At 43.5% G+C, this 22,928-nt stretch overlaps 1 protein-coding gene across 24 annotated transcripts in view; it reads left to right on the top strand.

The window, feature by feature from the left end:
* The window catches only part of HERC6 (HECT and RLD domain containing E3 ubiquitin protein ligase family member 6), a 152,708-nt gene that overhangs the window by 95,396 nt on the left and 34,384 nt on the right, over positions 1-22,928 (top strand). For 8 of the 24 annotated variants that reach the window (XR_014813402.1, XM_084973472.1, XM_084973473.1 and 5 more), the window contains 7 exons: positions 80-174; positions 1,940-2,067; positions 2,883-3,019; positions 3,899-3,966; positions 17,722-17,846; positions 18,426-18,485; positions 22,812-22,905. Coding sequence is in view for 20 of the 24 variants with exons in the window: in XM_084973469.1 (XP_084829595.1) it covers positions 80-174; positions 1,940-2,067; positions 2,883-3,019; positions 3,899-3,966; positions 17,722-17,846; positions 18,426-18,485; positions 22,812-22,905 (707 nt within the window). In the remaining 4 variants the exon portion in view is untranslated. Of the gene's footprint in view, positions 1-76; positions 175-1,939; positions 2,068-2,882; positions 3,020-3,898; positions 3,967-17,721; positions 17,847-18,425; positions 18,486-22,811; positions 22,906-22,928 lie in introns of all 24 variants that reach the window. The other 16 variants (XR_014813399.1, XR_014813401.1, XM_084973478.1 and 13 more) reach the window with 3 other exon arrangements.

Here is a 22,928-nt window from a genome sequence, read left to right as displayed (position 1 = left end):
ATAAAAATATTGAAAGATATGAAAACTCACGGAATGTGAGTCTGTTTCTCACACTCAAGAGACTGCTTTCTTTCAGCAGCGCAGGCCTACAAGCCCCGATCCGTTGGTGCCCTGAAGAATCTCGGTGTGATTTACATCAGCTGCGGTTATGAGCACACTGCTGTGCTTACCCAGGTAATCCAAAATGTCTTGCTTTTTTTTTTTTCTCTTTTTTTGGTCTTTTTTCTAGGGCCGAAACTGAGGCATATGGAGGTTCTCAGGCTAAGGGTCGAATCGGAGCTGTAGCTGCTGGCCTACACCACAGCCACAGCAACACGGGATCCGAGCCACGTCTGCGACCTACACTGCAGCTCACGGCAACACCGGATCCTTAACCCGCTGAGTGAGGCCAGGGGTCGAACCCGCAACCTCATGGTTCCTAGTCAGATTCGTTAACCACTGCGCCACGACGGGAACCCCATGTCTTGACACACATAGTGCTTGTACTGATGATCACGGAAAGCACTATGTGTGTCAACATCTGAACACATCTGTTCATTGTACGGGTCTCTACAGAGGAGAAAGCCTAATATAAACCATGGAGTTTTTAAGGTCCTGTCGTAAAGGCTGATTTCCGCTTTAGGAAATGCTTTTAGATACTTACTAAATTGGATTTATATAGGAGCTAATCCTTTAGCGATTACTCATTCAAAATGTAGTTCTACACCTGAAAAATTATTATAGGAGCAACGAAGTAGTTTTTTCAGGTTTCGGTGGCCCACATTACAGACTAGAACATCTTTGTTCCATTTCTTGCTCGGCACAGTTACGAATCTATTTCCTGAATGTTTTCCCACCTTTGCTTACACCAGCCATACAACACCTTCCAATGGGGTGGACTCTCCTTAGCCCTGATGAAAAATAGACTTGAAGACTATTTGTGTGGTTGAAATGTTTATTTAAAAACTAAACATCTGGGAGTTCCCGTCGTGGCACAGTGGAAATGAACCTGACTAGGAACCATGAGGCTGAGGGTTCAATTCCTGGCCTTGCTCAGTGGGTTAAGGATCCAGCATTGCTGTGAGCTGTGATGTAGGTCGCAGAGGAAGTTCAGATCTGGCGTTGCTGTCGCTGTGGCATAGGCTGGCAGCTACAGCTCCGATTCGACCCCTAGCCTGGGAACCTCCAAATGCCTCGGGTGCAGCCCTAAAAAGACAGAAAAAAAAAAAAGACGACAAAACACCCCTAAGCATCTAAAATAATTTACATTGTTCGTTTTAAAAGCATGTTTGGGAGTTCCCTCTGTGGCTCAGCAGTTAACGAACCTGACTAGGATCCATGAGGATGCAGGTTTGATCCCTGGCCTTGCTCAGCGGGTTAGGGATCCGGGATTGCTGTGAGCTGTGGTGTAGTTTGCAGATGCGGCTCAGATCCCATGTTGCTGCAACTGTGGTGTAGGCCAGCGGCTACAGCTCCCATTCAACCCCTAGCCTGGGAACCTCCATATGCCGAGGGTGTGGCCCTACAATAGCAAAAACTAATAAAATAAAATAATAAATAAGTAAAAGCATGTTTGGATTGTATTATTCTTAGTTGGCAGGAGAAAGCTAGAGTTGTTTTAATTTAGAATTATTTTTTGAAGGAGCTTTATTTTCAGAGAAGGACCCAGATAAAGCGACCCTGTGCTTAAATGTTAGCGTTACTCTCGAACTAGTTAATTGGTCCATCAATTCTTTCTACAAATGTGTATTACATGCCTAGTTCTTAAGGGAGTTCCAAAGATTTTTCAAGTTTTATGTGTTAATTCACTATTAGAAATAATAAATATTGACCCCTCCTCTTTATATAGAGGTTATATTTCCCATAGTGCTCTCATACAACTCTCTCATGCTACTTGATCTTTCAGTTTTTAGTTATTTTTTCAACCTGAAATTAGTCTGATCCCTCCTTTTTTAAACAGGATGGGAAAGTGTTCACGTTTGGCGACAATAGCTATGGACAGCTGGGACACAGCCCCACTGCTGAGAAGAGGGGTCCACGACTCGTGGAAAGAATTGAGGGCCTGGTTTCACAGATAGATTGTGGCAGGTAATAAAGTTGTTTTTTTTTTTTTAAAAGCATGAGTAGAAAGTGTTATACTTTATTACTCACAGGTGATTCTTGTGGAATATTATCAAACCCTAAACTCTAAAATACGTGATTACTCTTTTGAGAGACCATTTTCCTTTCTGCAAATTTACCTCTCTCGAATATAGTTTTTCCATTTTTTCTTCTTAGACATTTCATTTATTTAATAAGAATTTATTGGGTGTCCTCTGGTGGTCTAGCAGTTAAGGATCCGGCGTTGTCACTGCTGTGGCCCAAGTTCAGTCCCTGGCCTGGGAACTTCTTTATGCTGCAGATGCGGCCATAAAACAAAAAAATTATTGTAATTTTTACTGTGTATAAACCACCTTCCTGGGGTGGGGGTGGGGATGGGTGGAAACTGGTTTATAACAAAGATAGTGGTATTTGCCTACTTGAGTTCATTAGATAAAATTAATCTCATGCAAGTAGAAGAGGATGTATATTTGCATATATATTCAGAGTTTGGCATAACTTAATTATGAGGACACTGGGAATATTATCTATCCAATTCATTAAGAAAAAGAAAAACAAAAAAGCTTCTATTTAAAGCAAAGGATAGAAACCCTAATAAAGACCCATCAGTAACATTCTGCCTTTCAGGTGAGCACTGAGTTAACCGTCACCTACCGTTTGTCTAGCTAAATGCTTTGGCACCTCTGACCCTGACACTGTGATGTGGAGTCTGGGTACTTAGTATAAGATAAATCTGCTGTTTGTGTTGAGACATCACCTTTCTCCAAAAGCACGATTCGTATGATATATTCTCTCTTCTGCAGTTACCACACCCTTGCATATGTCTACACCACTGGTCAGGTGGTGTCTTTTGGTCGTGGACCAAGTTGCCCAGGCAGCTCACTTCATCCAGAGGCTCTGGCAGAGGACTTTGACATTAGCTGCCTCATTTCTGCTGATGGTATGAGTGATCCCACTAATTTGTGCTTTTGTGTTAATTGACACCCCTGGAGGAGGAATATTATTTAGCTTCCTTTCAAAGGAGTGCATAGAACTGTGGTTCTTTTAGTCCTGTTATTTTCAGTTTGTGCACTGTGCGTTTTTTCCTTGTGCAGTGCTTCCTAGAGGATTCGGTAATCTTTTCTAAAGATTAAGGTAATACAAAGGAAGAACCCAAATCGTTACCTAAGCTTCAGAACAGTACACTTTTATATATTTAATCAAACCCTTTCTAAAGCAAATCAGCCTGGCTTCATTATGCAAGTGTGTGAAAAATTAAATTTTAAGTGAATATATGACATATACTCAGATCAAAAATCATCTTTTATGCTATTTATAGTCAAAATCCATTTAGAAGACTATGATCCCCAATAAAGAAGTAAATTTAGCTTGGTAATATAGGAAAACATTTTAAAGACTTATTTAGAGCAGTTTTAGGTTTACAACAAAAGATTTGGTTTTTACTTCTAAAATCAATAATCGTGGAGTTCCCGTCGTGGCGCAGTGGTTAACGAATCCGACTAGGAACCATGAGGTTGCGGGTTCAGTCCCTGCCCTTGCTCAGTGGGTTAACAATCCGGCGTTGCCGTGAGCTGTGATGTAGGTTGCAGACGTGGCTCGGATCCCGCGTTGCTGTGGCTCTGGCGAAGGCCGGAGGCTACAGCTCCGATTAGACCCCTAGCCTGGGAACCTCCATATGCCGCGGGAGCGGCCCAAGAAATAGCAACAACAACAACAAAACAACAACAAAAAAAAAAAAAAAAAAAAAAAGACAAAAAAGACAAAAAAAAAAAAAATAAAAAATAAAATCAATAATCGTGGATTTATGACTTTCTTTTAGATCTTGCAGACAGTCAAGTCAAACACATTTTTGCTGGAACATATGCTGATTTTGTGACAACTTGCCAGGTATCTATGACATATTCTGTTTATTTTAAAAATCATTTTTTTCTGCTAGATTTCATAGCAGTACTTGAAACATTGTATCATTTATATATATTCAAAGTTTTTACTAAAACAGTAAGCTCCTTTGTTAGAATGCTTCCTTAAAAGCAGAAATTCCTGGAGTTCCCATTGTGGCGCAGTGGTTAACGAATCCGACTAGGAACCGTGAGGTTGTGGGTTCGATCGCTGGCCTCGCTCAGTGGGTTAAGGATCTGGTGTTGCCGTGAGCTGTGGTGCAGGTCTCAGAGGTGGCTCGGATCTTGTGTTGCTGTGGCTCTGGCGGAGGCCAGTGGCTACAGCTCCGATTCGACCCCTAGCCTGGGAACCTCCATATGCCGCGGGAGCGGCCCAAGAAATGGCAAAAAGACAAAATAATAATAATAATAATAAAACACAGAAGTTCCTGCTGTTGCACGTGAGGCAAGGATCCAGCACTGGCACTGCGGTGGCTTAGGCCGCCGCAGAGGTGCAGGTGAGCTTGTGATTCTCACTCACTTCCTCGTTTGGCTTCCTAACCGATACCGATGGTGATGATAATAATGATTAGTGGTGGTTGCCGGTGAGAAGCCACCAAAGTCCTCTAAATGAATCAACACATTTAATCCTCGTGTCAGCTCCAATTGCCATTAAATTCTGCATTTTACAGAAAAAACACTACGTCTCAGGGAGGTGGACTCACCCAGAGTTTCACTGCTAAGAAGCAGCAGAGCTGGTTTCAGACCTCAGCAATCCAGCTCCAAAGCTCACCCCATTACCCACCATGTTCTAGTGCCCTCTTAATTATTAACAGAGAGGATTTTATTTTTATATTTCTGGGTGACTTCCGAAATGTTTGTAGGGAGACAAAAGTATACATACTTATTTTTGTAATTTGAACTTTCTTCTATTATTGGGAATGTTTTAAACTTGACATCCATATGGACTCTTACCGTGTGCCCTGGGACAGAAGATGGTCAGAAGCCAAGGTCTCTGGGCTCTGGGGAGAGTCAGGAGACTGTGCTTGGTTGCTCTCTTACAGGCAGCACGTCAGCAAAGGCCTCCTGTCTCAGGCTCTGCTCAGGGTGCTTGTGGTAACGTGACTAATACCCTCAAGCTTATCTTCATTCATGACATTTGGATTCTATATGGAAAGACAGGCAAGAAACACAAAATGCAAAATAAATACGATTGTATTAGAGTGTGGCGAGTGCTCCAAAGACAAAAAAGGAACCATTTGAGACTGATGAGGTGGGCGCCTTTAGAAACGTCAGTCAAGGAAGACGTCCTGGAGGCGGTGACATTTGAGCTGAGATCTTGGCCGTGATCCAGAGAAAGAGTGTTCCAGGTGGAGGGAACCGCACAGAGAAAGGCCCTGGGGCAAGAAGAAGTGTAGCGTGCGGGAGGGGCAGAAGGGGAGCCAGTCTGGCAGAGCATAGTCCGGAAGGGTGAAGAGCTGTGTGAGGCGGAGCCACGTGGGAGAAGACTTTGGAGAAGAGATCCAGAGTTTTAGTTGCGTGTCCAAATCTGGATCCAGGGCTAGCACTGGAATGCACACCTGTGGTTATTCAGCATGGTGACGCAGCGGCTTAAGGATCTGGTGTTGTCACTGCTGTGGCTCGGGTTGCTGCTGTGGCTCAGGTTTGATCCCTGGCCTGGGAATTTCCGTGTGCCACGGGCGCAGCCAAAAAAACCCAAATGAAATAAATAAACTTCAGATGGTATTTGAAGTCAGGGTCCTGGATAGAGAGTCACCTTACCTAGAGTGCGAGTAGAAAGGAGAAGAGAAAAGGGACAGAATCCTTGAGGGACTTCTCCACTAGGAGGCCAGACAGTGAGGAGGGGTCAGGAGAAGAACCGAGAAGCACCAGTTTCTGCGGTGGGGGAAAACCAGGAGAGGGTGGCGCGTGGAGACAGGAGATGACTGTGTTCTAGAAAGAGGAAGTAGCCAAACCTTTGACCTCCTGCAGAGAGGTCAAGTGAGACAAGCCCAGAGCTTGCTATTGTTTTGTCAAGGCTGAGTCATCACGGGGGAGAGAGGGTGCCACCTGCCTGAGGGCGACGGCCGAGACTAGAGCGGGGTAAGAGGCCACAAGGACTGTGACAGCTCCGAGCAGTTCTGTTGTGCGGGGAGGAGAGGACCGTGGGAGGGTTTTGTGGGTGTTTAGAGAGGCGGTCTGAAGGCATGTCCGTATGCCAGGGAGAAGGATCCGACGCAGGAGAGCAAAGCAATGATGCATGAGAAAGAGTGAATCGTGGCAGAGTCAGAGAAAAGGGAGCGAGGTCCAGCGTAGAAGGGAGGGCTTCGGACAGAAATGCTCATTCAGTTCTGGGGAACAGGGGAGCGAGGGGAGGCAGACTGTGGGAACCTGGTCAGCTCTTGCTGGGTTGCTTCGGTTTTCTCAGTGATGCCCAAGGCACGGTCCTCATCTGAAAGTGAACGATGTGGAGGAGAACTGGTACAGATTGAGGAGTAAAAGGAAGAGGAGCCGTAGTGTCTCTGCGTGAGAGAGAAAACACTGGGGGAGATTCCCGGACGGGAGAGAGTGCCCATTTGAAACTGGGGGTTGGAGACTTATGGTGCAATCAGTCAAGCCTAGTTGTTTGGTTTTTTTCCCTTTGATGTCAAGCTGCTTGGATTCCCTTGGCGTAGTTCGGAGCTGAGGTTAATTACACATGGATTTTTGCTGGGTAAATACGATAGGAAAGGGGCAGAAGACTTAGAGGTATTTGCAAAGGGCCACAGAATCTAAGCTGGGTAAGAACGACATGAGGAGGGTGACGAATAATGAACAAACTATGGTCAATGGATTGGAGAGCCCAGGGGCCTCAAAGAACTTCGGAGTGGGTTCAGCTATAACGTGTTCTAGTCTGCTCAGGCTGCTATAACAAGACACTATGGATTTGATGGGTTATAAACAGAAATTTATTTCTCACAGTGTTTGGAGGCTAGGAAGTCCAGAATGAAGATGCCAGCGTGTTTGATGAATGATGAGGTCCTGCTTTCTGATTTGTAGATAGCTGTCTTCTCAGTGTTCCTCACATGGTGGAAAGGGCTTAAGAGTTCTCTGGGGGAGTTCCTGTCACCGTGGCGCAGCAGCAACGAATCTGACTAGGAACCATGAGGCGGCGGGTTCAGTCTCTGGCCTCGCTCCGTGGGTTAAGGATCCAGCATTGCCGTGAGCTGTGATGTAGGTCACAGCCGCAGCTTGGATCCTGGGTTGCTATGGTTCTGGCGTAGGCCGGTGGCTACTGCTCTCATTGGACCCCTAGCCTGGGAACCTCCATAGGCCGCGGGTGCAGGCCCAGAAAGACAAAAGACAAAAAAGAAATTTTTTTTTAAAGTTAGACTGGGAATTCTACTCTAAAGTAAATGAATTGGAAAGACGGTATATGACGATTACAGAGGAAAATGTTTCTAACAGAAATTTAGTAGGTGGAACGATTATTGATGATTTCAAAGTACAGGATATCATGTGTATTTGAGGCAGAAAGTTTTAAATTAGGATGGTCCCCCTCCCCCCGCCCCCGGAAACATTTGGCACTGTCTGTGTGTGGTCCTTTTAGTTTGTTCTGAGGAGGGGAATATGCATTAGGGTGGCTGCTACTGCCATCTGGTGGCTAGAGGCCAGGGATGCTGCTAAACATCCTACCATGCACAAGACTGACCTGCACAACGAAGAATTATCTGATGTAAAATATCAACTGCATCCATTTAGAAACCCTGATTCAGTGGAGTTCCCGTCATGGCTCAGTGGTTAACAAATCTGACTAGGAACCATGAGGCTGTGGGTTTGATCCCTGGCTTCGCTCAGTGGGTTAAGGATCCAGCGTTGCCCTGAGGTCACAGACGAGGCTCGGATCCGGCGTGGCTGTGGCTGTGGCGTAGGCTGGTGGCTACAGCTCCGATTAGACCCCCTAGCCTGGGAACCTCTATATGCCACAGGTGCAGCCCTAGAAAAGGCAAAAATACAAAAAAAAAAAAAAGAAAAGAAAAGAAAGAAAGAAACCCTGATTCAAGGCCTGGGCGGCTGAGGGAGAGCAGAGGAAAAGAGTGGAGATGAGATCAAGAATTGACAGACCACTTCTCATTCCTTGCTCTATGCATCCATCCCTCCTGAGTTCTTTGATCATCTTTGGGATCATTACTGCGAGCTCTTTGTTGGGTAGGTTGCTTTTCTCCATGTCACTTAGTTCCTCTTCTGAGGTTTTATCTTGTTTCCTCATTTGAAACATATTCCTCTGTTGCTTCATATTGTCTAAATTGCTATTTATGCTGTTTTATGTATATGGTAGGTTGGTTATGGTTCTCAACTTTGGCGAAGTGGCCCTCGCCAAAAGGAGATATCCTGTGCATTCCTGCAGTTCACTCCCCTTTTACCACCCAACTGCTTGGGACAAGCCAGTCCCAGGGTAGTATAATATAATATGAAAAACAGTAATTGTGAGTGTGTCTAAAATACATTTGAAATTAAGAGATCAGCAACTTAAAGCAAGCACATATAAATAGAGACTTCTATTAAAAAAAGATCTCGTGGTAATTTCAAGACAAAAATCTTTAATAGATAAACACACCAAAAAGAGAAAGGAATCCAAACATAATGCTAAAGATCAAATCACAAGAGAAGAGAACAAAAGAAGGCAGGGGAAAAAAGACCTGCAAAACCCAATCCAAAACGATTAACAAAATGGCAGTGGAAGCATACTTATCAATAATTACCTTAAACGTGAATGGACTAAATGTTCCAAGCAAAAGACCCAGACTGGATACAGTGGACGCAAAACAAGACTTGTATGTGTCCTGCCAGAAGAGATTCACTTCAGTTCTAGAGACACATACAGATGACAAGTGAGGAGATGGAAAAAGATATTTCATGCAAATAGAAATCAAAAGAAAGCTTGAGTAGCAGTACTTATATCAAAATAGACTTTGAAATAAATACTGTTACAAAAGACAAAGAAGGAGACTACATAATGATCAAAGAATGCACCCAAGACGAAGATATAACAATTGTAAATATATGTTCACCCAATATAGGGTTACCTCAATATATAAGGCAAGTGTTAACATACATAAAAGGAGAAATTGACATAACAGTGGGGGACTTTAAAATCCTACTCACTTCAATGGACAGATCATTCACACAGAAAATTAATAAGGAAACACAATCCTTAAATGTCACACTAGACCAGATGCACTTGATATTTATAGAGCATTCCATCAAAAAGCAGCAGAATACATATTCTTTTTGAGTTCACATGGAACATTCTTCCAGATAGGTCACTTGCTGGGCCACAAAGCAAGCCTCAGTAAATTAAAGAACACTAAAGTCATATCAAGCACCTTTTCTAACCATAATGCTATGAAGCTAGAAGCCAACAAGAAAAAAAAAAAAAAAAAAACTGCAAAAAACACAAACACGTGGAGGCTAAACAATATCCCACTAAATAAACAATGGATCTGAAGAAATCAAAGAGCAAACTTAAAAAAATACCTAGAGATAAATGAACACTAAATCATTATTGTCTGAAGCCTATGCAGCAAAAGCAGTTCTAAGAGGCAATTTTATAGCGAAAGAAGGTTACCTCAGGAAACAAGAAAAACCTCGGGAGTTCCCATCATGGCGCATTGGTTAACGAACCCGACTAGGAACCATGAGGTTGTGGGCTCAGTCCCTGCCCTTGCTCAGTAGGTTAAGGACCCGGTGTTGCCGTGAGCTGTGGTGTAGGTCACAGACTCGGCTCAGATCCCACGTTGCTGTGGCTCTGGCGTAGGCCGGCGTCTACAGCTCTGATTAGACCCCTAGCCTGGGAACCTCCCATATGCCGTGGAAGTGGCCCAAGAAATGGCAAAAAGACGAAAAAAAAAAAAAAAAAAAAGAAAAGGAAAACCTCAAATAAACAACCTTACCTTATCCCTAAAGCAACCAGAGAAAGAAGAACAAACCCAAAGCTAGTAGAAGGGAAGAAATCATAAAGATCAGAGCAGAAATAAATGAAATATAGACAAAAAAATAAAAGCAATAGAAAGGACCAATGAAAATAAAGGCTGGGTCTTTGAAAAGATAAACAGCATTGATAAACCTTAGCCAGACTCATCAAGAAGAGAGGGCCCAAATCAATAAAATCAGAAATGAAAAAGTTGGAGTTCCCGTCATGGCGCAGTAGTTAACGAATCCAACTAGGAACCATGAGGTTGTAGGTTCGATCCCTGGCCTTGCTCAGTGGGTTAAGGATCCAGCGTTGCCGTGAGCTGTGGTGTAGGTCACAGACGGGGCTCGGATCCTGCGTTGCTGTGGCTCTGGCGTAGGCTGGCAGCTACAGCTCCGATTCGACCCCTAGCCTGGGAACCTCCATATGTCGGGAGAGTGGCCCAAGAAATGGCAAAAAGACAAAAAGACAAAAAAAAAAAAAAAAAATGAAAAAGTTGTGACTGATACCACAGAAGTACAGAGGATCATAGAGACTACTATGAGCAACTAAACACAAATAAAATGGACAACCTAGAAGAAATGGCCAAACTCTTAGAAAGGTACAATCTCCCAAGCCTAAACCAGTAAGAAATAGAAAATACAAAGAGACCAATTATCAGTCTTGAAATGGAATCCGTTAAAACAAAAACAAACCCTCCCAACAAATAAAAGTCCAGGACCAGATGGCTTCACATGTGAATTCTACCAAACATTTAGAAAGGAGCACAAACGTATACTTCTGAAACTTGCAAAAAATTGCATAGGAAGGAACAATTCAAAACTCATTCTGTGAGATCACTATCACCCTGATACCAAAACTATACAAAGATAACACACTAAAGGAAAATTATAGGCCAGTATCACCAGTGAACAAAGATGCAAAACGCCTCAACAAGATACTAGCTAACTGGAGTTCCCACTGGGCCCAGTGGAATTGGCAATGTGTCTGCAGCACCAGGATGCTAGCTCAATCCCCAGCTTGGCACAATGGGTTAAAGGATCTAACATTTCCACAGCTGTGACGTAGGTTGCAACTGTGGCGCAAACTGATCCCTGGCCCAGAAACTCTATATGCCATGGGGCAGCCAAAAAAAAAAAAAAAAAAAAAAAAACTAACGAAACAAATCTAACAATGTATTAAAGGATCGTATACCATGATCAAGTGGAATTTATCCCAGGGATGCCAGGATTTTTTAATATCTGGAAATCAATGTGATACACCACATTCACAATTAAAAAATAAAAAACACACCATAATCTCAAGAGATGTAGAAAAACTTTTGATAAAATTCAACATTCAGGGAGTTCCTGTTGTGGCATAGTGGAAATGAATCCAACTAGTATCCACGAGGATGCGGATTCAATCCTTGGCCTTGCTTAGTGGATTAAGTATCCAGCATTGCCATAAGCTATGGTTGTAGGTCCCAGATGCTGCTTGGATCCCGCATTGCCATGGGTGTGGTGAGGCCAGGAACTGCAGCTCCTATTGGACCCCTAGCTTGGGAACTTGCGTATGCTGAGGGTGTGGCCCTAAAAAGAAAAGAAAAAAAAATTTCAACATCCATTTATGATAAAAACTCTCGAGAAAGTGGGCATAGAGGAAAACTACCTCAATATAATAAAGACTATATATGACAAACCCACAGCTAACATCATACTCAATGGTGAAAAGCTGAAAGCATTTCCTCCAAGATCAAGAAAAAGACAAAGATGTCTACTTGCACCACTTTTAATCAACAGATTTTTGAAAGTCTCAGCCCCAGCAGTCAGAGAAGAAAAATATGAGGAATCCAAATTGGAAAGGAAGAAATAAACTGTCAGTGTCTGCAGATGACTTGATACTATACATAGAAAATCTTGGAGTTCCCGTCGTGGCTCGGTAGTTAACAAATCTGACTAGGAACCATGAGGTTGTGGGTTCGATCCCTGGCCTTGCTCAGTGGGTTAAGAATCCGGTGTTGCTGTGAGCTGTGTTGTAGGCCAGCGGCTACAGCTCTGATTAGACCCCTAGCCTGGGAACCTCCATATACTGCAGGAAGCATCCCTAGAAAAGGCAAAAAGACAAAAAAAAAAGAAGAAAATCTTAAAGATGCCACCAAAAAACTACTAGAGCTCATCAATGAATCTGGTAAAGCTGCAGGATACAAGATTAATATATGGCAGTCTATTGCCTTTCTATATACTAAAAATGAACTACCAGAAAGAGAAATTAAGGAAACAATCCCATGCACAATCACATCAAAAAGAATAAAATACCTAGGAATAAACCTACCTAAGGAAACAAAAGACCTGTACTTGGAAAACTATGACACACTGATGAAAGAAATTGAAGACAACATAGATGGAAAGATATACTGTGTTTTTGATTCAAAGAATCAATATTGTTAAAATGGCCATAATACCCAAGGCAATCTACAGATTCAATGCAATTCCTATCAAATTACTAATGGCATTTTTCACCAAACTAGAACAAGTAATTTTAAAATTTATGTGGAAACACAAAAGATCCTGTATAGTCAAAACAATATTTAGGAAGAAGTACAAAGCTGGAAGAATCACACTCCTTGACTTCCGGCTATACTACAAAGTTACAGTCATCAAAACAGTATGGTACTGGCACAGAAACAGACACATAGATCAATGGAACAGGATAGAGAGCCCAGAAATAAACCCATGCAGTTACTGTCAATTAATCTACGACAAAGGAGGCAAGAATACACAATGGAGAAAAGATGGTCTCTTCAATATGTGGTGCTTGGAAAAATGGATTGCTACATGTAAAGAATGGAACTAGAACATTCTCTAACACTATGTACAAAAATAAGTTCAAGAGGGATTAACAACCTAAATGTAAATGCAGATCCTATAAAACTTCTAGAGGAAAACATAGCAGAACACTTTTTGACATAAATCACAGCAATATTTTTTGCATATCCTTCCTACAATAGGAGTTCCCGTCGTGGCGCAGTGGTTAGCGAATACGACTAGGAACCATGAGGTTGAGGGTTCGGTCCCTGCCCTTGCTCAGTGGGTTAATGATCCGGCGTTGCCGTGAGCTGTGGTGTAGGTCACAGACGCGGCTTGGATCCCACGTTGCTGTGGCTCTGGCGTAGGCCGGCGGCTACAGCTCCGATTGGACCCCTAGCCTGGGAACCTCCATATGCCGCGGGAGTGGCCCAAGAAATAGCAAAAATATATATATATATATTTTGCATATCCTTCCTACAATAATAGAAATACAACAAAAATAAACAAATGGGATCTAATTAAACTAATTAGGTTTTCACACAGCAAAGGAAACCATCAACAAAACAAAAAGACAACCTGTGGACTGGGAGAAAATATTTGCAAATGATGAGACTGACAAGGGGTTAATTTCCCAAATATACAAATAGCTCATACAGCTTAATATCAAAGAAAGAAACAACCCAACGACGGGAGGAGTTCCCGTCGTGGCGTCGTGGCGCAGTGGTTAACGAATCCGACTAGGAACCATGAGGTTGCGGGTTTGGTCCCTGCCCTTGCTCAGTGGGTTAACGATCCGGCATTGCCGTGAGCTGTGGTGTAGGTTGCAGACGCGGCTCGGATCCCGCGTTGCTGTGACTATGGTGTAGGCTGGTGGCTACAGCTCCGATTGGACCCCTAGCCTGGGAACCTCCATATGTCATGGAAGCGGCCCAAAGAAATAGCAAAAAGACAAAAAAAAAAAAAAAAAAAAAAAGCCAAGACATGAAAGCAAACTAAATGTCCATTGACAGATGTATGGATAAGGCAGATATGTGTATATATATATCGCTCTATCTATCTATCGATCTATCTATCTATAGTAGAGAGAGAGTATATATATGTATATGTGGTGTACACAGTATAATATTACCCATAAAAAAAGAAAAATAATGCCATTTGCCCCAATGTGGATGGACCTAGAGATTACCGTATTAGTGAAATAAGTCAGACAGACAAAGATAACTGTCATATGATAATCACTATTTGTGGGATCTAAAGGATAATGCCAGTGAACAAAATGGACTCACAAAAATAGGAAATAAACTTATGGTTATGCAAGGCGATAGTGGTGGTGGAGTGGGGCAGTAAATTAGGAGTTTGGGATTAACACATAGACACTATCGTATGTAAAATCGATGAACGACAAGGACCTAAAGCACAGGTAACTATACCCAATATCTTATAATAACCTATAAAAGAAAAGGATATGAAAATACTACGTATGTGTGTATATGTATGTATAGCTGAATCACTTCTCTGTACACTTGAAACTACCACGACATTGTAAATTAACTAGACTTGAATTAAAAACAAGCGATCAAGGCAGGAAATGAACTATCTTCATTAATTCTGAAGTTGCCAAGAATGATAACAGATATGGTTGTGCCGAGGAAGGCAGTCAGCAGAGTGTGAAGTTTTCAATGATTGAAGGGTAGTGACTAGGTGATCACAGAAGGGGAAGCACATGACGTGGTGTGTTGTCATGCACGTCAGAGGAGCCGGGATTTTGAAGTAGAAAGTAGAAGAAATGGCATCTAAGTGCCAGTAGGGAACACCTCATTGTCCTAAGGTTCCTGGGGTGTCAAAGAGAAAAAGCTTCCTCCTGTTTCAACCCAGGGGCCCCCCAGGATTCAGATCAAGGCGAAGAGAATCGGGGGAGTCATGGTTACATATCTTTTTCAAGATATCTTTATTTAAGCATTAAACACAAGTGATGCAGAATTTCCTTAATTATTATATAAGTTTAGTGGAAGCAAGGTATAATATGGAGCAGAGCACCAATGTCTTTGGAAAACTGTATTAAAAACAGGTCTTTCTGTCCTTCCTTCTTCCTTCCTTCCTCCCTCCCTTTCTTTCCTTCCTTCCTTCTTTCTCTCTTTCTTTTCTTGGGGCCACACCCGCAGCGTATGGAGGTTCCCAGGCTAGGGGTTCAATTGGAGCTGTAGCCCCAGCCTATGCCACAGCCACAGCAAGGCAGGATCCAAGCCGCACCTGTGACCTACACCAGAGCTCAAGGCAACACCGGAGCCTTAACCCACTGAGCAAGGCCTGGGACCAAACTGGCATCCGCGTAGATACTGGTTGGGTTTGTTTCTGCTGAGCCACAACAGGAAACCCAAGGACAGATTTTTCTTTTCAGTGGTTTCTGACACCTTGGCTGAGCCATTTAGTTCCAAGTATTGTACACAACCGTGGTTCTCAAAGTGTGGTTCCCACATTGGCAGCATTTGCTTCTAGCTCCACTCCCGATGTGTTGAATCAGAAACTGCGGGGACGGGCTCAGAAATTTGTGCTTTAAAAAGATCACAGGTGATTCTGTTGCATGCTCAAGTTTGAAAACCACTGATATAAAAGCAAAAATCTGTGGGTGATTGGAGTTCCTGTTGTGGTGCAGTGGAAACAAATCCAACCAGGAACCCTGAGGTTGTGGGTTCGATCCCTCACCTCGCTCGGTGGGTAAGGATCCAGCATTGCTGTGAACTGTGGTATAGGTTGTAGACATGACTTGGATCCTGTGTGGCTGTGACTTAGGCCAGTAGCTGCAGCTCCGATTTGACCCCTAGCCTGGGAACCTCCTTATGCTTTGGGTGCAGCCCTTAAAAGGAAAAAGAAAAATTCATGGGTGACTAAAGAGGAGAAAGGAAATACTTATTGAATATTTACTATAATCCAAAGGTTTTGTATACCTAATATCTTTAAATCTTAACAAGAGCCCAGAGAGGTAGGAATTTTTATTTCATTTTTTAATGTGATAAAACATATATAACATAAAATTTGCTATTTCAGGAAGATTCCTGGTGGCCGAGTGGTTAGAACTTGGCACTTTCATTGTTGCATGCCACAGCCAAAAAAAAAATTGCTATTTCTTTCTTTTCTTTTTCTTTCTTTTTACTTTTTTTTTTTTTTTTTTCCCTGATCGTGTCAGGGGCATGCAGAAATTCCCAGGCCAGGAATTGAACCTGAGCCACAGTAGTGACAACACTGGATCCTTACCTGCTGTGCTACCAGAGAACTCAAAATTTCTATCTCAACTGTTTTAAAATGTACTATTTATTCAGTGACATTAATTGCATTCACAGTGCTGTGCAACCATCACCACTGTCCATCTCTAAAACTTTTTCATCACCCCAAGCAGAAACTTTTTTCCCCCAAACAGAAAATCTTTTTTCTTTATTTTTTTATGGTTTTTTTTTTTTTTTTTTTTGTCTTTTTGCTATTTCTTGGGCCGCTCCCACGGCATATGGAGGTTCCCAGGCTAGGGGTCCAATCGGAGCTGTAGCCTCCGGCCTACACCAGAGCCACAGCAACGCAGGATCCGAGCCGCGTCTGCGACCTACACCACAGCTCACGGCAAGGCCGGATGCATAACCCACTGAGCAAGGACAGGGACCGAACCCGCAACCTCATGGTTCCTAGTCGGATTCGTTAACCACTGCGCCACGACGGGAACTCCTATTTTTTTATGTTTTAATTATAGTTGATTTACAGTGTTCTGTCAGTTTCTGCTGTAAAGCAAAGTGACCCAGTTATACACATATATGTTCCTTTGCTCATGTTATCTTCCATCGTGTTCTGTCACAAGTGATTGGATATAGGTCCCTGTGCTATACAGCGGGACCTCATTGCTTACCCACTCTAAATGCAACAGTTTGCATCTACTTACCCCAACTCCCAGTCCCTGCCACTCCCTCCCCCTCCCCCTTGGCAAACACTAGTCTCCAAACAGAACCTCTTAACCATTAAATAATAACTCCCCATTCCTCCCTATTCCCTACTCCCCAGGTAATCTCTGATATCCCTTCTGTCTCTGAATTGGCCAGTTCCATATAAGTGGCATTATATAACATTTCTCCTTTTCTTGGAGCTTATTTCCCTTAGCATAGGGTTTTCAAAGCTCATCCATGTTGCAGCATGTGTCAGAACTTCCTTTTGATGGCTGAGTAATATTCTATTGCATGTATTTACCGTATTCATCTGTTGATGGGTATGGGTTGCTTCCATCTTTTTGGGTATTGGGAGTCATGCTGCAATGAATATTGGCATACAAGTATCTGAGTCCCTGCTTTCAATTCTTCTATGTTTTGTTTTTTCTTTTGTCTTTTTGCCATTTCTTGGGCCATTCCCATGCCATATGGAGGTTCCCAGGCTAGGGGTCGAATTGGAGCTGTAGCCACCAGCCTATGCCAGAGATAAGCCAGGCAAAGCTCCTCGTCTTTAGGAGCAATTGTCCAAAACTTTGCTTTCAAACTTCAGTGTGCATAATGTTTTTTTGTGCTTTTGCCTTTTCTCGAGCCACTCCTGCAGCATATGGAGGTTCCCAGGCTAAGGGTCTAATTGGAGCTGTAGCCACCGGCCTATGCCAGAGCCACAGCAACTCGGGATCCGAGCCACGTCTGTGACCTACACCACAGCTCACGGCAACACCGGATCCTTAACCCACTGAGCAAGGGCAGGGACCGAACCCGTAACCTCATGGTTCCTAGTCGGATTCGTTAACCACTGCGCCACGACGGGAACGCCAGTGTTATGTTACTTTTTAAATGAAAAAACTAAGGCTCAGGCCAAGCAAGTGCCCACAGCTTGGAAATGGAACAGCTGGACCAGTCTGATGCCATAGATCCTCCCGCCATACCCCAGTGTCTGAGATGGTGAGGCCTGCCTCCCACCTGTGCCACAAGCTTTACTCTCTTATTTATTAATTCATGCGTGTGTTTTCCTGATCATTCTTTTTTTTTTTTTTTTTTTTTTTTTTTTACCTTCCTAGAAGGATCCTAGTTCCAACGGTGTTCCCCGGAAAACTCTGCCGGAAATCAGCCGAATTCATCAGTCCCTGACAGAAGAGTGGATGGCAGTGGCAAAAGGAAGTGCACAGTTTGAAGCGGCTGAGAGGTGACTCTGTCTGATACACTGGAAAGCACTTTTATTTGGTTCTGCAGCCTTGGTCCTTTTAGCCTAGCCGTAAGGAAGAGGGTTTGGTTTTGTTGTGAAGGAATCTGCGTTTTAACCCTGATGCTCTTCAAACCATCTCTTTGTTTGACAAAGTCACCGATGTGTTCATTCCTTCATCATTGATTTAACAGAGGTACATTGAGGGTGTACAGTAGTCCAGGCACTTTGATAGGTAGGGGGATACAGAGAGGGTCAAATGTGCTTTCTGCCCCACGAAGCCTTAACCAAGGCAGACTGTCTTTATAGCTTCAGAGTTTATTCTCTAGAGCTCTATACATTTCCATTTTCAGAAGGATGGATTTTATTTAAATCTAAATGACTTGATCAAGTCAACTACGAAGGGTTTTGGTGAAATTTTGAGTCACATGCACCAAGTATACCCAGAATTTGGAAGACTCTTAAGAGTAGTTATTTTCATTAATAATGATTCCGTGTCTTCAGTTATATATATTTCAGGAAGTTAAAAGGGACATGCTTTATTGTATGTTATGACTTATCCCTAACTTATTACTTTTGCAGTAAAATTAAAGCGGTATTTTCATCTCCTGCTTGTCTGACTGCAAGTTTTTTAAAGAAAAGGTAATATTTACATGAGATTTATCTTTATTTAAAACATTGGGGAATATTTAAAATGAAATGTTTTGATTCAGCCTTTTATTTATTTATTTATTTATTTGTCTTTTTAGGGCCACACCCGAGCCATATGGAGGTTCTCAGGCTAGGGGTTGAATCGGAGCTGTAGCCACTCGTCTACACCGTGGCCACAGCAATGCCAGATCCGAGCCACATCTATGACCTACACCACAGCTCAAGGCAGCTCCGGATCCTTAACCTGTGTCCTCATGGATGCTAGTCAGATTCGTTTCCGCTGAGCCACGATGGGAACTCCCGATTTGGTCATTTTAATTTGTGACTTTTGCTATCTTTGAACAAAAAAAGTCTAACATAAAACTCCATAGGTTGTTACAAAATTCTTCTACTTTGTAATTTCCTCTTGGAGCACTACAGGTTGTAGCTTCTAAATTTATATTGTTCACTTTCTTTGCCCTGCTTTCCTTTGGTATCTGAGGTTTGGTGTTTTTCAGCATCTTTGTGTCTAGGAGTGACCAGTTCATCCTCACATTGCTTTAATACTTGGAGGCCAAGGCTGCCCTTTGCAGTTCTTATTGTGAGACGATTACGGAAAACAGATCCCATTTATTTTATCTCTAACTAGTCTTACTACCACAGGGGGATCTAACTTCTCTCTTACTTGGTTTGCTACTTGGCCTAATCCAGTAGTTTAAACACTGCCTCTGTGAAATGCTCCGCATTTGGGCTTCTGTTTCTCCCCTTTTGTCTGCGCTCCCCAGTACTGTGCTGGGAACTGTTAAAAGATAGTGAGGCATATTACATGTTTTAAGTTTATTTGAACAAACCTCGACTTGAATCGTGCCGCACTAATTCGGAAGTGGTTGGCAGTACTCCACCGACGTGAGCTCAGGGAGCGACATAGAGAGAAGGTGCAGAAACAAAGAAAGGAAATTATTTGATTGACTATAACTTGAAAACCCTGGGGGCTGTTTGTGATTGGCCGTCTCCAGGTTTTGGTCACATAACTTTGAGGCATTTATAGACCTAGGTTTTGGTTTTGCCGCCACAGTGTAATGGCCTCCGGGTTTAATTAATCCAGCAGTTATATGGGGGGGGGGGATAGTGTTACCCAGTGCAAGTTCTTATGCCCAGTGCGCAAGGAGGCCAAACCCGCCAAAATGTGGGAGTTTGGAGCAGAAAAAGATTTATTGCAGGGCCATGCAAGGAGAATGGGAACAGGGGTGGGGCTTATGCCCTCCCCAACCCCCCCAACTTCTGGAAGGGTTTCATCAAAGCATTTTTTTTTTTTTTGTCTTTTGTCTTTTTGTTGTTGTTGTTGTTGCTATTTCTTGGGCCGCTCCCCCGGCATATGGGGGTTCCCAGGCTAGGGGTTGAATCGGAGCTGTAGCCACCGGCCTTCGCCACAGCCACAGCAACGCGGGATCGGAGCCGCGTCTGCAACCTACACCACAGCTCACGGCAAGCCGGATCGTTAACCCACTGAGCAAGGGCAGGGACCGAACCCGCAACCTCATGGTTCCTAGTCGGATTCGTTAACCACTGCGCCACGACGGGAACTCCTCATCAAAGCATTTTTAAAGGCAAGGTGATGGGGGGGAGGGATTGCGGAGTAAGTGACTTCTGATTGGTCGAAGGTGGGGTAATAAGACAGTGTCACAGGGGTTGACGTCATCCGTCCTTAGGCCCTGGGAAGCCTGGGGCCTAGGTGCTCCTGGTCAGCAAGTAGTTAACTTCTTCCCTTTAGGGGGGTGGGGGGTGGGGGGTTCACATTTGTGAAACAACTCGGGAAATATACATCAAATACTGTTATCAAAGTGCTTGGAGAGGAGTTAAAGCAGAGGGTGGGGGGACAGGCCTGCCCATGAAAGGCCCCATAGGGTCCTGCTTGGTTACAATAGCTGCAAAAAGGGACCCTTAGGCTGCCTTCTATTGTCTCTGGAGGCCGGTGTCCTGCAGGTGTGTCTGCAGCTGATATAACTCATCCCAGTCCTTCTTTGCCAGGTCAGGTCCTGTCTCTCTCCGTTGATTTGGCCTCAGGTTGACTCACTGGTTCAGAGATAGCTGTACAGGAGTTCCCGTTGTGGTGCATCAGAAATGAATCCAACTAGTATCCATGAAGATGTGGGTTCGAGCCCTGGTCTTGCTCATTGGGTTGGGGATCTGGTGTTGTCGTGAGCTGTGGTGTAGGTCACAGATGAGGCTAGGATCTGGGGTTGCTATGGCTGTGGCTTAGGCCAGCAGCTGTAGCTTCGATTTGACCCCTAACCTGGGAACCTCCACATGCTGCAGGGGTGGCCCTAAAAAAGCAAAAAAACAACAACAACAAACAAACCCTCACAGAAGATAGCTGTACACATCTAGTACCCAGTCCTGGCCACTAGGTGGTACTTGCTTAACCCCTGTCGCAGGTATTTCTTAGTTGTCCCTTTGATTCTCAATGCAGCCGTACTCCCAGCCCCTCCTCAGGGACACTGGAGAAACTCTTGGATCCAACAGCTTCGCTTGGGAGCCAGAGAAGCTCAGGGAAGCTGAATGTCGTGGCTTCCACCCCACCTGGCAGCTCCTGAGGCAGTTGTCTTTCTAGAGTCCACAAAGGCCTCTGGTTCATTTGTACATATTCCCGACAAAGGCAAGAGAAGAGAAATCAAGACGCGGCTTCCCTCTGCTCGCTCTCCCTCCCATTTGCCTTCCTCTCCTTGCGATCCTTCCAGCCCAGATAAGTGGGACTCTGCCACACAGCGCGTCCTCTCTTCCCCACGGTAGCCTCAAGTGAAGTCTCACTACAAATAGGAGAATCTTTGCTACACTAAGAATTTTATCTTTCTAGGATAACAAACCCGTCTGGTATCCATGAGGATGCCGGTTCAATCCCTGGCCTCGCTCAGTGGGTTAAAGGATGCGGCAAGCGGTGGTGTAGGTCGCTTGGATCCGGCGTGGCTGTGGCTGAGGTGTAGGCCAGCTGCTGCAGCTCCCATGCCACCCCTACCCTGGGAACTTCCGTATGCTGAGGGTGTGGCCCTAAAAAGCAAAAATACATCTATGTTATCTTTCTAAAGTGTCAGGTATCCATGCCATCCTCCCAGGAGTGATAAAACCTTAAGGTTTGATCATAAGATGCCAAAGGTTGCAAAGGAGAATTGATGTTAAAGGGAAATTTACATACAATCTTTTTTTTTTCAGTACTTGCACAAATGTTTTAGCCCTAGTATTTCAATTGATTGGTTAATCCAGCAAGCATAAAGTCTTTCCTTCTTTCTTTCTTTCTTTCTTTCTTTCTTTCTTTTCTTTCTTTCTTTTCTTTCTTTCTTTTCTTCCTTTCTTTCTTTTTTTGTCTTTTCTAGGGCCGGGAGATGGAGGTTCCCAGGCTAGGGGTCTAATCGGAGCTGTAGCTGCCAGCCTACACCACAGCCACGTCTGTGACCTACATCACAGCTCTCGGCAACTCCGGATACTTAACCCACTGAGCGAGGCCAGGGATCGAATCCGCAACCTCATGGTTCCTAAATCAGATTTGTTAACCACTGAGCCACGACGGAAACTCCCGAGGTCTTTCTTAATAGTACATTGTAAAAACAAATCATTCGACAGAATGAGGGCTTTTCAAGTTATTACCAACAAAGTCCAAGGAAATGCCACACCTAGACAAATCCTTGGTAGTATTTCTGAGGGGAATGGCCAGGTCCGAATTTTTTAAAAATCCAGTTTAGATTAAGGCAGCATCTTCAGTGTGGGAGAGGGAGTTAGGATCAAGGAAAGAAACCACAATCCAGAAGGGACGGAAACTGCAGGGCAAGGCTTTTGAGACGAGAGATTCAAAGAATTATAGGGCGTAAACTGTTGATTGCTTTCCTTGCAAGAGTTAATGGGTCTTTTCAGGAAGTTCTTACAATGAACAATCAAGCCATTTGCCTGGGCAAGAGTGTTTTGGAACAGTAAAGTCATGCTAATGAAGCCCAAAGTCATGTAAACAGATGGTAATTTATGTGGAGGTTTGGGAATTTCAGTGCTCGGCGTGCTGGCAGAGTGTGAGAGTGCCTGGTTTCAGTCCTCAGGTGCAGCATGTAAATTTTTGCTATTTTTGCAGCCCAAACTTGAGAAAATAAATTTGTACCTACTCTCTTTTAGGAGACCATAAATTTTATAGAATTTTTTTTGTTCCGAGTAAATTGATTATTTTGAAAGGAGGCGAGCTTTAAGGAAAAAAGATAATATCTGATATATGTAGTAAAATAAAATGATACATAAAATATGTAAAGTTAGAAATATCCCTTTCCATCTGTTGATTCTTTTTTTCATTTCTTGCATCCAAAGGGAATGTGGAGAAACGAATTCCATTTACGTGGACTTACAAATGGCAAGAGATACCTTTGAGAAGTTAACAAAAAAGGATTGGATTTCTTTCCTGGTAATAACCAATACTCACTTAAA

The sequence above is a fragment of the Sus scrofa genome, chromosome 8 (assembly GCF_054392235.1).
Source record: "Sus scrofa isolate SSC_HxYL_T2T_F1_AM1 chromosome 8, Sscrofa_HxYL_maternal_Yorkshire_Landrace_v2.0, whole genome shotgun sequence".
Lineage (NCBI taxonomy): Eukaryota > Metazoa > Chordata > Mammalia > Artiodactyla > Suidae > Sus > Sus scrofa.
Note: the sequence above shows the minus strand (reverse complement) of the source record. Positions and strands in the feature narration are given on the sequence as shown.